We start from the raw sequence: 12,593 nt of genomic DNA, 5'->3' as shown, positions 1-12,593 counted from the left end.
GTATTACGTATTTGTACATATTATGTTCAGGCCAGCAGAAATAATTTTTATTTTTATGTCCTCAGGGTGGACTCCACTGCACGAAGCGTGCAACATGGGTTATTATGATGTTGCCAAAGTCCTGATTGCAGCAGGAGCCGAAGTGAACACGCAGGGGCTAGATGATGATACACCACTTCATGATGCTTCAAGCAGTGGACACAAGGATGTGAGTAGTGATGGCATACCCCCTTCTCCCTCGTGCCAGACGCTTGGTGTAGTTCAGCATTTTTACATCAGCGCATGACTGCAGGGAGTGCTCTTGGTAGGACTAATGGTTTGTAATGTCCTTTGCAGATCGTGAAGCTGCTGTTGCGTCATGGTGGCAATGCCTTCCAAGCAAACAACCGAGGAGAGCGCCCAGTCGATGTTGCAGATTCAGAGGAGTTGGAGCACCTGCTGAAGGGGGAAATTCCACTTTCTGATGAGGAAGACAGCTCTTCAGGTTTGTGGATGAGCGCTGGAAGACTTAATGCTTAAATATTGTGTTTAAATATATACAGTAAGGTTTTCACAAGCCCTGTGTATAGAACCATTGCAGGTAGCCAGATTCTCCTATAATCATGTCCACTCCAATATTGTCACATGATGAACTACAGTCTATAGTATGTATGGTTTAAAGACTAAGTAAAGATTAACTAACTCTCCCCTATATGATCATTAAAGGCATTGACTCTAGATTAATTTAAAGGGGGCACTGAAGTGCTATTTTTATATTTTGGGGTTAGAAAGAATCAGCATTGATAATTGCATTTCAAACCACAATAAATTCTAAAACCTCCAGTTTTCGTGACAAAATTTCCAGGTATGTGCAGCGCCATATTCTGCAATTCAGAACGAGGCAACAAAACGTACGATGACGTAACGCTGCCTCATTACATTGTAAACAAGCAGGCTTGAGAATACATCTCTTTTAACCCAATAGAAATATTTCTCTCCAATTCGAGACTTTTCAAACACGTACTGCTTACTTGTTAACTCTGCGTGTAGACCACGTTGGAACACTTCTGTGTTGAAAAGTCTGCTGCACAACCTGTACTTATTTGCTTGTACATTGCATTACATTAGTCATCACAGTGACTAGTGAGCAGGAAGGGCAGTATCAAATCACAGTTGATACTCGCGAACTCTCCCTCTAGCCCGTGACCAGGGGTTTTGCGACAACATGGCAACTTACAGAACTTTCACAAAGTTCGCAATATTGAGCTTAGTTCGAAAGTTGTACAATTTTTCTATGCCTTCAATTCATTTATTTTGTTACCAAGATTTAATATCGGGTCTGAGAAATGGGGATGGCAGTTCCCCTTTAAATAACATCGATCAACTAAAAGAAGAACAGTAATGGCAAACTCTCCTCTTCCTTGAGCCTGCACCTTCTCTCTCTGCCTCTGTGGTAAGCACACCTCACTGTAGAGAAACGGGCAATAAAACCGTGAGGGAGCCTGTGAAGTCGGCTCCAGCCTGTCTTTCCCCAAGCTGCAGACACAGAACCGGGAGCGTTCGTTACAATACAGAACCAAGACCAGCCTGAGAACTGGATGGTGGGTAGTTTGTACCTAGTCTGTTGCTCTGCTAATTTGACCCCGTTGGCCAGACCAAATCGAGAATAAATGAATTTGCGAATGTTAAATGTTGAGACCCTACTGTATCACACACATAAAAACAAATGACTTCAAAATGTATTTCCTTTTGCAGTTCAGTTGTAATAATAAAGGATATGTGCTATATGACATATAAGACTGTATGGGGAGACCTAGGAACTGTAAACTGATTGAATTGTTTCAAGAAACTGAAGAAACGTTTCGATTAAGTTGTGAAGTCTGTTTTTACTTTTAATTCTGCAGAATTCGAAGACCCTCTTTCAGTAAACCCTTCCAGTGTTGATGACAACATGGAGTACTCCGATATGGAAAAAGACTCTGAGAACAAACAGCTTAATCCAGCCAAAGCCTCTGTGTCTGGTTTGGATGAGTATGAGTTCAAGGATGATGAAGAGGAGGAAGACCTCAGTAAAGCACTGAATGATAGGCACATCCTCAGGAGAGAAATGCGACAACGAGAGAAAGATGAAAAAGAAAGAAATAATTTCATGACCAAGCAAGAAAAGAATGATCAGACTAATATCTGCAGGTCTAAAAAGCAAAAATCCTCCCGTGTTCTGTTCTGCAACTCTGAGAGCTCAGGAGACGAAACCCACCAGGAAAGAAAAACATGCTCTCCAACGTGTTCCCTTGTGGGTGCTGCAGATGGTCACAAAACAGATGTAAGGACTAAGAAAGATTTAACCCTTACAGTAGACCACAAAGAAAAGGGTAAAGTAAAGAAAAAGTTTAAAAATCAAAGTAAAAACAAGGAAAACCAAGAGGTTAAGGAAGATGGTAAAGAAAATAGTAAAGTTGCATTTTTCTCCACAGCACCTGGGCTGGAAACCCCAGAAAAGACAAGAGAAGATGACACTTTTAAAATGTCTTTCAGCCCGAAAGATGACTCTTCTGTCCACCTTTTCCATCTTCCATCAGTAAAATCTCCCAAACTTAATCACAGTGTAACAGACAAGCAGGCTTCTCCTTTAAAGCAAGAAAATGCTAAAACATGCTTGTCAACTGGAGTTTCAGAAAGTCCTTTGCAGATGGAAAATGTCAACTTTGACCACTACACAGAAGCAGACTATAACACGGAGAGCTCGAGCAGCAAAGGGCTTAAACACAAAGAGAAGAGCAAACATCACCAGAAAGACATGGGCATAGATGTAGAAGATGAAAACTCCACTCCATGTAAAGAAGACCATCTGGGTACCAGCTTAGACAGCTCAGAGGGCACCTTGCGAAAGACGGATAAAGAGGGGAAAGTAATCAAGAAACACAAATTAAAACACAAGGAAAAAGACAAACATAGAAAAGAATACGAGGGAGCAAAAGACAAGCACAGAAAGAAAGAGATGAGGAAAGAGGGCATTAGGAACCTTGAGTTTGATCGGGAATTTTGGAAGGAAAATTTCTTCAAAAGCGATGAAAACGACGAGTCTTTCTCTGGGAAAGCGGACAGCTCTGAAACTGGTGCCCCACAAATGTCACCTGTTAAAGAAGAGAAAGGTTCTAAAGAAAAACATGTCAGTAAAGAGAAGAGACTTAAAGAGGACAGGGACAAAGACAAGTCTCAGAAAAGGGATAAAAAAGAAAATCTGTACAAAGAAGAAAAAGGTAAAGAAATAAAAGTGAGTGATCAGGATGAGAAAATAGATCTTCTGACCTCTGATAAGGTACCTGAGGATTCTTTGCCGGATGTACCTGTTGTGAAAGAAGAGCTGGAGGAACAACTCTTAACTGAGAAAGAAACTGACAACGACCAGCATGATGCACTGGAAAAAGGAGCAAGAGAGAAATCGGACAAAAAATACTCTGTAAAAGAAAAGGAAACTGAAAAGCTAGATAGGAAACATCCTGATAAAGAAAAGAAACTCAAAACAGAGCAGAATTTCCTAGACAAACCAGATTCCCATAACAGCACAGACAGATGGAAAGAGAAAGACAAGACGGGCCCTTCCCATTCATTTGGAGAGAAGAACTACAAGGAAAGCGAAAAGTTGAAAGCTGTTTTGTCAACGAAGAAGCCCGAAGAGAACAAGAAAAGCAAAGACAAGGTGGAGAGGAAATATGAAAAAGAAAAGCAAGACAAAGAACGGTACTTTGGGGACAACAGAGACAAAGAGAAAAACGGCACAGATAAGAAAGGAAAAACTTCAGAGAAGGCAGTGGATTTAGGGAAACCTGATCGCACCAAGGAGAAGGAACATGAGAAAAAGAAAAAAGAGAAAATAAAAGATGTGACTTCCAGTTCCAATGTGAAGATTTTCCCAGAAGAGAGAAAGCCCAGTGTGTCAGAAAGTAGTAAAATGTTGCATGACAAAACATTTACAAAATTAAAAGATGATGGACTGAAAGTCCCAGAAAAAGACAGAAGAGATAAGGACAGAGAGATTGACCGATATAAAGAGAGAGACAAACACAAGGACAAGACGCAGCCAAATAAACTCAACAAAACTAAAACCAATGAGCTGGAGGCCGACAAGCTTAAATTAAAGCCATCGCCAGCACCCAAGGATGCTCGGCCTAAAGAAAAAAGGCTAGTTAATGATGATCTCATGCAAACCAGCTTTGAAAGAATGTTAAGTCTTAAAGACCAAGAAATTGAGCAGTGGCATCGAAAACACAAAGAAAAAATTAAGCAAAAAGAAAGAGAGAGGATGAAACACAAACCAGGCTTAGATCTTAACAAACTGAAGAACAAAGACAGGTTTAAAATCTTACCAAATGAAGTCGGCAACAGCAAAGAGCTTCTAAGGTCTAAAAGCTCAGAGCTCTCTGATCTACATACACGAGAGAAAGTGTTAAAAGAAGCTACTGGCGCACGATCTTTTTCCCTGGATGCAAAAAATCTGCCAAATTCTGGGAAAAGTGGTCTTGGTTTAGAGAATAGTTTGTCTCGCTCTCCTAGGCCCGAACATGAGAAATCAGGTCTTGTATCCAGATCTGTATCCATGATATCGGTGGCAAGCTCAGAGGATTCCTGTCAGACAACCGTGATGACACCACGGCCAATAACGGAGTATGACTCGGATTTTACTCTTGAAGGTTCAGACTCTCAGTTGTCCTTCTCACTGCCACTGTCAGTGACACATGCTAAATCGCCTGTCATTCATGAAACAGAAACTGAAAGCTTACTTGATTCAGCACAGAGGACCAAGGCTTCACTGTCTAACAAACAGGCAGCGCATGTGCGAACAACATCTGCAGAAGATGCTAAACCTGCAGCCGTTGATGGAAGACTTTTTGTGGAAGATTGCCGGTACAGTTCACTGGCACAGTCTAACAATGAGAACTTGAGAACTTCTGTGGCAGAAAGTAGTTTGGCTCCTGCACAAGAAAACCAGAACAGTCCTAATTCAGTTTTCCCAAACCTTAATAATGCTAGTTCCCTAACAGAAGGTCCTTCAGACAGTGGCATTGAAGGACATCTGTGCAGTGGTGCTAGAAGCACTCACCTTTCCCTCCCCTCATCACCCCTTCCTGTGCCAAACAGCAGTGATCAAATGTCAGAGGACTCTGATGAGACATTAAATCAGCTAATAAACCCTCCACAAACAGATTGTATAAAGGAAACTGATCAAGAAATAGAAAAGCTTCCTAATTCTGAACTTTTGCCAGATAAGAATACTCCCTGTGTATCAACAGAAGACTCCCGAATTGAATTCTCCAGTGAGAAATTGATATCAGAATGTAAAATGAAAGAAAACAAGGATTCTCCATCGGTGAATGCACTGGAATCCCTGCCTCTTCAACACTCTTTGTCTTCAAACTTCAGATCATCTTCTGACAGCACAAGTGAAGGTCAGGATGCCGTTGAGCCAGATTCAAGCAAACTGAACCTTGAGGTGTCGCACACAGGTGAAGAGGATCTAGTTATGGTTACCGAACAAAAAGAAAAGCCTGTACTTATTGAGGATTTACATTCCAGTGCAGGAAGCAAAGTGGATGAACAAAACATGGAAAATTCATTGAGTAATTTGTCAGTGGATGCCGTGACGGAATGTGTGAATGGCCCAGGGCAGTGTGCTAGCCTTTCCTGTACAGTTACACAGCAAATAGGCAATAACACCACTATAAAGGCAAATACCATGTGTGAGGGGGCTATGGATACCCAGGAAGACATGGAGACTGATGATACACTGAACACTGAAGACACTAAATTGAAGCCAAGAAATAAATCCGTGCACGAGAACTTGGGCGATCTTCAGTTAGATAAATATGAATCTAATCAACCCAACTTTGAAGCTAATTGTCTGGATTTAGAACATAAAATAATGGATATTGCTGAAGCAGCAGAGGATTTGGAAAAGAATGACTTACTAGACGCATCAGAAAGGGGGAAACTTACAGATACTGTCCTGCAAGCACAGTCTCTACCTGATGTGAAGTTTAGTGCAGAGGCACATGTCAAGACTGAAGAGGAGGAAATGATCACAGACAGGGAATGTGCTGAAGAGACCTCACTACACCAGGAGGAATCTCAGGGCACACCATCCACTCTCCAGGAAAATTCCCAAACTGGCCCAACTAAAGATCCTTCTGTAGGTGGTCCTCAAACAGGTGACAAAGAGGCAGATTTTTCAGGGTCCATCAAGGCTAAAATAAGGTTAACTGAAGATGAAGACCTGCAGGTGCATCACCCTAGAAAGAGGAAGATGCCAAGAGTGCCACAGGCTGTTCAGGCAAACCCCACACTTCAGCAGGCAAAAGAGAAGACCCAGCAATCCTTGGCAGCTATTGTAGATTCCCTGAAGCTGGAGGAGATCCAGCCGTACCAGACCGAGAGAGCAAACCCTTACTATGAGTTCTTGCACATCCGGAAGAAGATTGAAGAGAAGCGGAAAGTGTTGTGCAGCGTTGTCCCCCAAGCACCACAGTATTACGACGAATATGTTACTTTCAATGGATCATACCTCCTCGATGGAAATCCACTCAGTAAACTGTGTATTCCGACCGTAAGTGTTTTTCTTTATTAGTCTTGATTTTTGTAATTGTTCATCGTTTGTAATGAACCATAATCTGTGAGTGGGATTTTTTTATGATGTACAAGATCGTTAACGGAAGGAGAAAGTACTAGGTTCTTCTCCGTAATAGTACATTCTTTTAAAGTATTTTTTTTAAACGGCTGCCAGGATGTTTGCTGTACCACAAGAACACCATATCTATTTCCATCTGGGACAGGTCGTTACCTTTTGAAGCTCTGTATTAAAGCTGACTTTATCCAGTAATGAGATCTGGTTAAATAAGTTTTATGAAGACATTTAACCTTCCACTATTTTGTCGTGACAGATAACTCCACCTCCCTCTTTACCCCAACCCTTGAAAGAACTGTTTAAACAGCAGGAGGTGGTCCGAATGAAGCTGCGTTTGCAGCACAGCATTGAACGAGTAAGTACAGTCATGTGAACCATTTCTTAAACCTTGCCAGATCCTGTAATAAAATCCTGACAAAATGTAGACTCAGGACATTAAAGTGCTTATTTTTTAAATGTTGACATAGGCATGTATTCTAATACCACTCTCAGCTACTGGAGAAATGTAATTTTACCATTTTATTTTACTTACTGAGTAACAGAAAATTAGACCATCGATATACTCGGAAGACATATGCCTATTAAAAGATATCAGACAGATTTGAACGCTTACTACATTGTCAGTAAACTATTACAATAAAAATCATCACTTAAACACTCGGCATAAGCCACACTAGCTGTTAAAGCAGCAAAAAGGGCTTTTTTTAAATCTTGAAAAAATGTTTATTTTAGCTATAAGCCCTAACGTGAAACACACAGTAATTATATTACCAATCTGATAACTTTATATTCTTACGGTTCACTTTTTTATTCTGTTGTATATTATTTTAGGAAAAGCTGATTGTTTCCAACGAGCAGGAGGTGTTGCGTGTCCATTATCGTGCAGCAAGAACACTAGCAAACCAGACTTTACCCTTTAGTGCCTGCACAGTCCTTCTGGATGCAGAAGTTTATAATATGCCTCAGGATGCTCAGGTACGGGCTGTTTCCTGCTTTCCTCATAACCATCCCATCTGGGAGATGATCAAAAGTGAGCTCAGCATAATTTCACTTTATAGAGCAAACCGATTCCATAACCAGGCAAGGACAGTGGCAAAGCCGTTTCATGTTTTAGTGTCCTTGTAATGAAGCTGCATCTGTAATACAAGAGAAATTGTGCTTTACTTTCTACAAGCAGATTTTGATGATATCAAATGATGATGATGATAATTTTATTCATTGTAAAATGGAGTTGTAAGACGGAACTAGTTTGTGTTTTTGATTTAATTTATTTTTATTTGGCGTCTTTCTTCCTTAGACCGATGATGGCAAGACCTCAGTACGGGACAGGTTTAATGCCCGGCAGTTCATGTCCTGGCTGCAAGATGTCGATGACAAATTTGATAAACTAAAGGTGAGGGGGCTCGATGTGATTTTTAATGCAGATTATCTCATAGCTTTCCGCATAGAAGGACATTCTGTTTCCGATTATAGTTTTTATAACTTTTTTTTTGTATCATCCAGTGGGTTTTGTAGCATTACTTCACAGTAGAAAATGCATTGTGTTAGATGCATGTCCTCTGCAATTCATTATATTTTAAGCCTGTACATAAAATGCTAGTTACCAATATAAAACTGTCCCAGCCAGCATGTTCTTAAGAACCCATTTACTCTGCATAGAGATGACTGGTGGGATGAAGAAACTATAGAAACTATAAGGACACATTTCCAAGGTACTCTATATTCTGTACATTTAACAGGTGTACTGCTCACTATTGTAAGACTGAAGCAAAGTATTTTGAATCTTGAGACCAGGGGAAACTATAATACAGCAAAATAAACACACAATAAAATGTGTTAGTTTGGGTAAAAGTGTGGAAAATTAATAGTATTAGACTTTCACAGAGAATAATCAGATATAAAATAAATATAATTCTGTAATGTGGTGACCCAGATTGAATGCTGTATTACAAATAAGGTCTAACTAGTGCGTCGTGCAATTTTAACAACCCTTGATTTAGATCTCAGACTAGGGGAAGGCGACCTTGCACTTCAAGTGAAGACTTCTTGAAGGTTTTAGTGGTACCTAAGCACAGCTGATAATGAGTTCTATTCACGGACTTGACTCAGTTAAATGAATAAGGTCTGAATGGAATGAAATCCTACTATTTTGGATGATATTTTTATTGCTTTTCACAGCATCTTTCTCAGTTTATCACAACTCCTCCTACACTAGGCCTGCACTGATCTAGTCTTTTGAAACAGTCAGGACCATGTTAGGAAAACTGTAAGGAGAAATCATTATGCCAAATTGAAATTTTCAACAAAAAACACCTTTTCTTTTTCACACATCTTCCTGAATGATTTCATCATTCGCGGTTTCGCCTGTTTATGCAAAATATTTAGTGACCAGTATTTCCACGTTCTTGGATGACATTTGCCTATTCGTAGGCTGCACAGCAGTATTTTTAATTTTGGGGATCTCCTTCACCTGACCTGCTTCGGTCTCTGCAGTCGAGCCACAGCCTTGGTTAGCAAAGAGTTGACATGCAGTGAATCTTGGGGTAGGCTTGATTCAGTTTACATCAGAAAGAGATTAGGTGCGCGTTGTGCACAGACCTGTTATCAGAGTAATGCCCGTATGTGATTCTGCATTGTGCTGCGAAATAAAAGAAATGTTAAATAAAAAAACTCTGTGATTGAGAGGGAAGAGGATGATTTACTTTCATGTGTTATCTCTGTGCTGTAAGAAATGTTAGCACAGGCAGTAGTGCTGCTGTCTTTATAGTAATAACTCCTTAGTATTTTTCATTTTCAGTCACCACAGAGGTAAAATCTGTTTATAGCTTAAGTAAAAATTTAAAGAGTTTTTTTTTCCTCTTGACCCCTTAACCTTGTTTATTTTGTGAGGATACCCTTGTATATGAATTATTTTAATTTTAATATAAAGATTATATACATTTCACTGTAGTAGTACTTTTGCAAATCATTGACTAAGATGCAGTGTGCAGTGTATGTGGTATAAAATACAATATTCGGACTTGAAATAACATCACTGAGTAGAGCTAAAACTATTCTTTGGTATATTATAAGAAACTTTGTTTTTCCCACAGTGAAACCGTTATTACTCACTCTGTTTAATTCTGGATCATCTCTTTTAAAGCCAGTGTGTGCATCGTTGTCCTTGATTGTTTTTTTACAGACCCGTCTTCTCATGAGGCAGCAACACGAAGCAGCAGCACTGAATGCAGTGCAGAGATTGGAGTGGCAGCTCAAGCTGCAGGAGCTGGACCCCGCAGCATACAAATCCATCAGCATCTTCGAAATCCCCGAGTTCTACGTCCCACTGGTTGACGTCAACGATGACTTTGAGTTGACACCGATATGACGTCTTGCTCGGCGAAATGCGTTTTGTTCAAAGCGTCAGTATCACCAGGGTGTAAAAAAAAAAATGCATTGCTTGCACGTCATGTACAAAGTTGCATGGTGTCCGGCAACTTTCCATCCCAGAGGTCTTGCAAACGCCCAGGAAAACGCACGCATGACGCGAGAGCCGCCGGGGGAACGGCTGGGAGCGCTAGTCGGAGGCTCTTCCTCTTCCAGCTGCGGGCACTGCCGATGTGGGGATGTGGAAGTGAGCCGGGAGGCGGACAGATAAGGCACTTATCTCAGCGTACAGGAATCTGGGGCCGGCAGTGCTGGAAGCTGCTGTTGGAGCAAGGAAGTGTGTGTTGGAGAAGAGAAAATGTACTTGCATTTCTTGTGGCACAGAAATGCTTCGCAGAACCAAGTTCCTCTTAGAAGGACTGTGCTATCACTAAAGTTCTTACGTGAAAGAACTATAAAATGTTTAAATTACGTTGTTTTAATCACTTCTAAGTGAATGTGTTCATAAATGTACAGACTGCTCTTAATTTTGTAATAACTTATTTTATACACTGATTGTGCATTTGTAAATACATATGTAATTATTGTTTTTAACTTGTAAATTAAATAGATATTTTGATTGTAAACCTGTTTTGTCTAATGTTTTAATGGACCAAAGCCGATGTTTTGTATTGTGTGTTTTGTTGGTGAGTTCTGAAGCATGTGTTTGATTATTTTTTTTACATGTTCCATAACTTGCAGGTGTTCTAGATTTGTGATAGTTAATGCTGTGCATGAATTACAGTACTGGTTCTTGCTCTTTCTACAAAAGCTGTAGTGTGGACTGTGGTGAGGTTGGCTGAACTTCCACATTCTCCTGGGCCTTTGTTCTGCCATCTGCGTCGTACGCTGCATGGCTTCACTTACATTTTTTTGTTTCTTGCGTTGCGGACAAAGGTTCTGCTTCCGCACAAAAAAAAAGTTGCTTCTACAGTTTGATGTGAAATCACAAAACCTATTTTTTCAACATGATGCCTTGAAAGATGGTTCTAAAATTATATATTGTCTATTTTAATATTTACTTGTTACATGAAATGTACATATTTGTAATATATAATGAATAAATTTTATTGGTTGTGCATTCCAAAGGATTTGCTGAATTTCAGTGCAGACTGTTCTTCAATTACTTCAACGTTTTCCTGCTAAGAAGTGTCGGGTGTAATGCTAGCAGACGCAAAGACTTGACTCTTTACAAACTCAACAGGCTTGTGCTCCTTCGCTGTGTGGCTAAACGTTTGTTTTCTGTTTAACATGACCAAGCCATCCCCCCCTCCCCAAAAAACACAAACCACTACATTGGACAATGGCCTTGCAGTATACCTCAAGCTCCTTGAAGTGCAAATACTGAGGAAAACAATTCAGTTCAATTAACATGTTTAACGTTGTCTTGTTCACGGTAAAGCAGACAAAAAGGGGGATTATCAAAAGGTTGAATAGTTTTGTCAAAAAAGGCCCTGCATTTTAAAAGACGCCATAGACAGTTTATTTTTAATAATGGCAGACTAACGTAGCACGTTGCAGTAACACGGGTTTCTGTTTGTTCCTACTTCCTGACGTGATCGTAATTGAAATATGCTGTTCTAAACTATGATTAAACACGGGTTTTTTTTTTAAATCTTCGAACGAATTACTTCACATTCTCCTTCAGAAGAAATGTCTTTAGGCTCATGCCGGTAGATGGCAACAGACACAAAAAAAAGGCAAACTTTATTACAGTACTTTGCTCTTTGGAGGAAACATTTTGTTCCCAAACCTTCCGAATGCAAAATCCTTAACTTTATATATTTAAAGTACACCTTAAAGACTTCTCAACGCCAAGCAATAGATCAAGTAGTTTTCTGCAGCTGAAAAGTTGAAGTGAAATTTAGGAAGAACTGAATTTTCACCAAACTGCACATCACATCTGTCAAGGACGCTCAATAAATTTGCTTCACGATCCATTGGGGCCTTGAATTGCGTTTTACAGTGGAGTATTCAAAGACCGAGAGAGCAGCCCCCTCCATGCTGCGTGGACTCATCATTCTTAATCTCGAGCGATGTAGTAAACATCTGTGGGCCGGAGGAACTAAACCCAACGCGAACATAATCGGAGTCGGATTTTAAACCTTTTTAAGAAGCGGAACTCCGTAATTTTACAAACTTTAAAATCTGAAGGAAAAAAATATTTAGGACTTGAGTATTTTAAAAAAATAGTTATTTCCCCACGGTGATAGCGTATCCTGTTCTGGCAGTTATTAATATCGCATTTAGTGCTGAGGTATTCTAAAGTACTATATACTATATATTGTAACGCATACGGCCGACATGAGAGGTTGTGCGAGCCGGCTTACCAGCGCGGTGACGTCGCCGCCCTTCCCCGTGAATAGCAGGGACCGCAGCTGCCGAGCTGGGGGGATCTTTCCCCCAGTGACGCCGGAGGCCCGGGTTCGAGTCCCCAGCGGCGAGGGCGCATACCCACGTGAACCCGAGAGCGCTACAATAAATGATCCGGGTGGGGCTGCACACGGATAGTGGACCAATTAAGCGCTTT

At 40.5% G+C, this 12,593-nt stretch overlaps 1 protein-coding gene and 1 long non-coding RNA gene across 5 annotated transcripts in view; one reads left to right on the top strand and one right to left on the bottom strand.

Moving 5' to 3' along the window:
• Window positions 1-11,154, top strand: part of ankrd12 (ankyrin repeat domain 12) — a 51,664-nt gene extending 40,510 nt beyond the window's left edge. For 3 of the 4 annotated variants that reach the window (XM_088642081.1, XM_088642080.1, XM_088642082.1), the window contains 7 exons: window positions 66-208; window positions 337-484; window positions 1,884-6,580; window positions 6,915-7,013; window positions 7,490-7,633; window positions 7,956-8,051; window positions 9,840-11,154. In XM_088642081.1, coding sequence (XP_088498207.1) covers window positions 66-208; window positions 337-484; window positions 1,884-6,580; window positions 6,915-7,013; window positions 7,490-7,633; window positions 7,956-8,051; window positions 9,840-10,025 — 5,513 coding nt within the window. In that variant the 3' untranslated portion in view covers window positions 10,026-11,154. The other variant, XM_088642083.1, reaches the window with a different exon arrangement.
• LOC148655526 (uncharacterized) lies at window positions 7,165-9,908 on the bottom strand. Its single transcript, XR_015940705.1, has 2 exons — window positions 9,770-9,908; window positions 7,165-7,794 (listed from the first exon to the last, which is right to left on the bottom strand). It is a non-coding gene; the product is annotated as an uncharacterized LOC148655526 (long non-coding RNA).
• Window positions 11,155-12,593: the final 1,439 nt, after the last annotated feature.

This window comes from Lepisosteus platostomus, chromosome 8 (assembly GCF_059453375.1).
Source record: "Lepisosteus platostomus isolate fLepPlt1 chromosome 8, fLepPlt1.hap1, whole genome shotgun sequence".
NCBI lineage: Eukaryota > Metazoa > Chordata > Actinopteri > Semionotiformes > Lepisosteidae > Lepisosteus > Lepisosteus platostomus.
The sequence above is the reverse complement of the archived record's forward strand: the minus strand, read 5'-3'. Positions and strand labels throughout refer to the sequence as shown.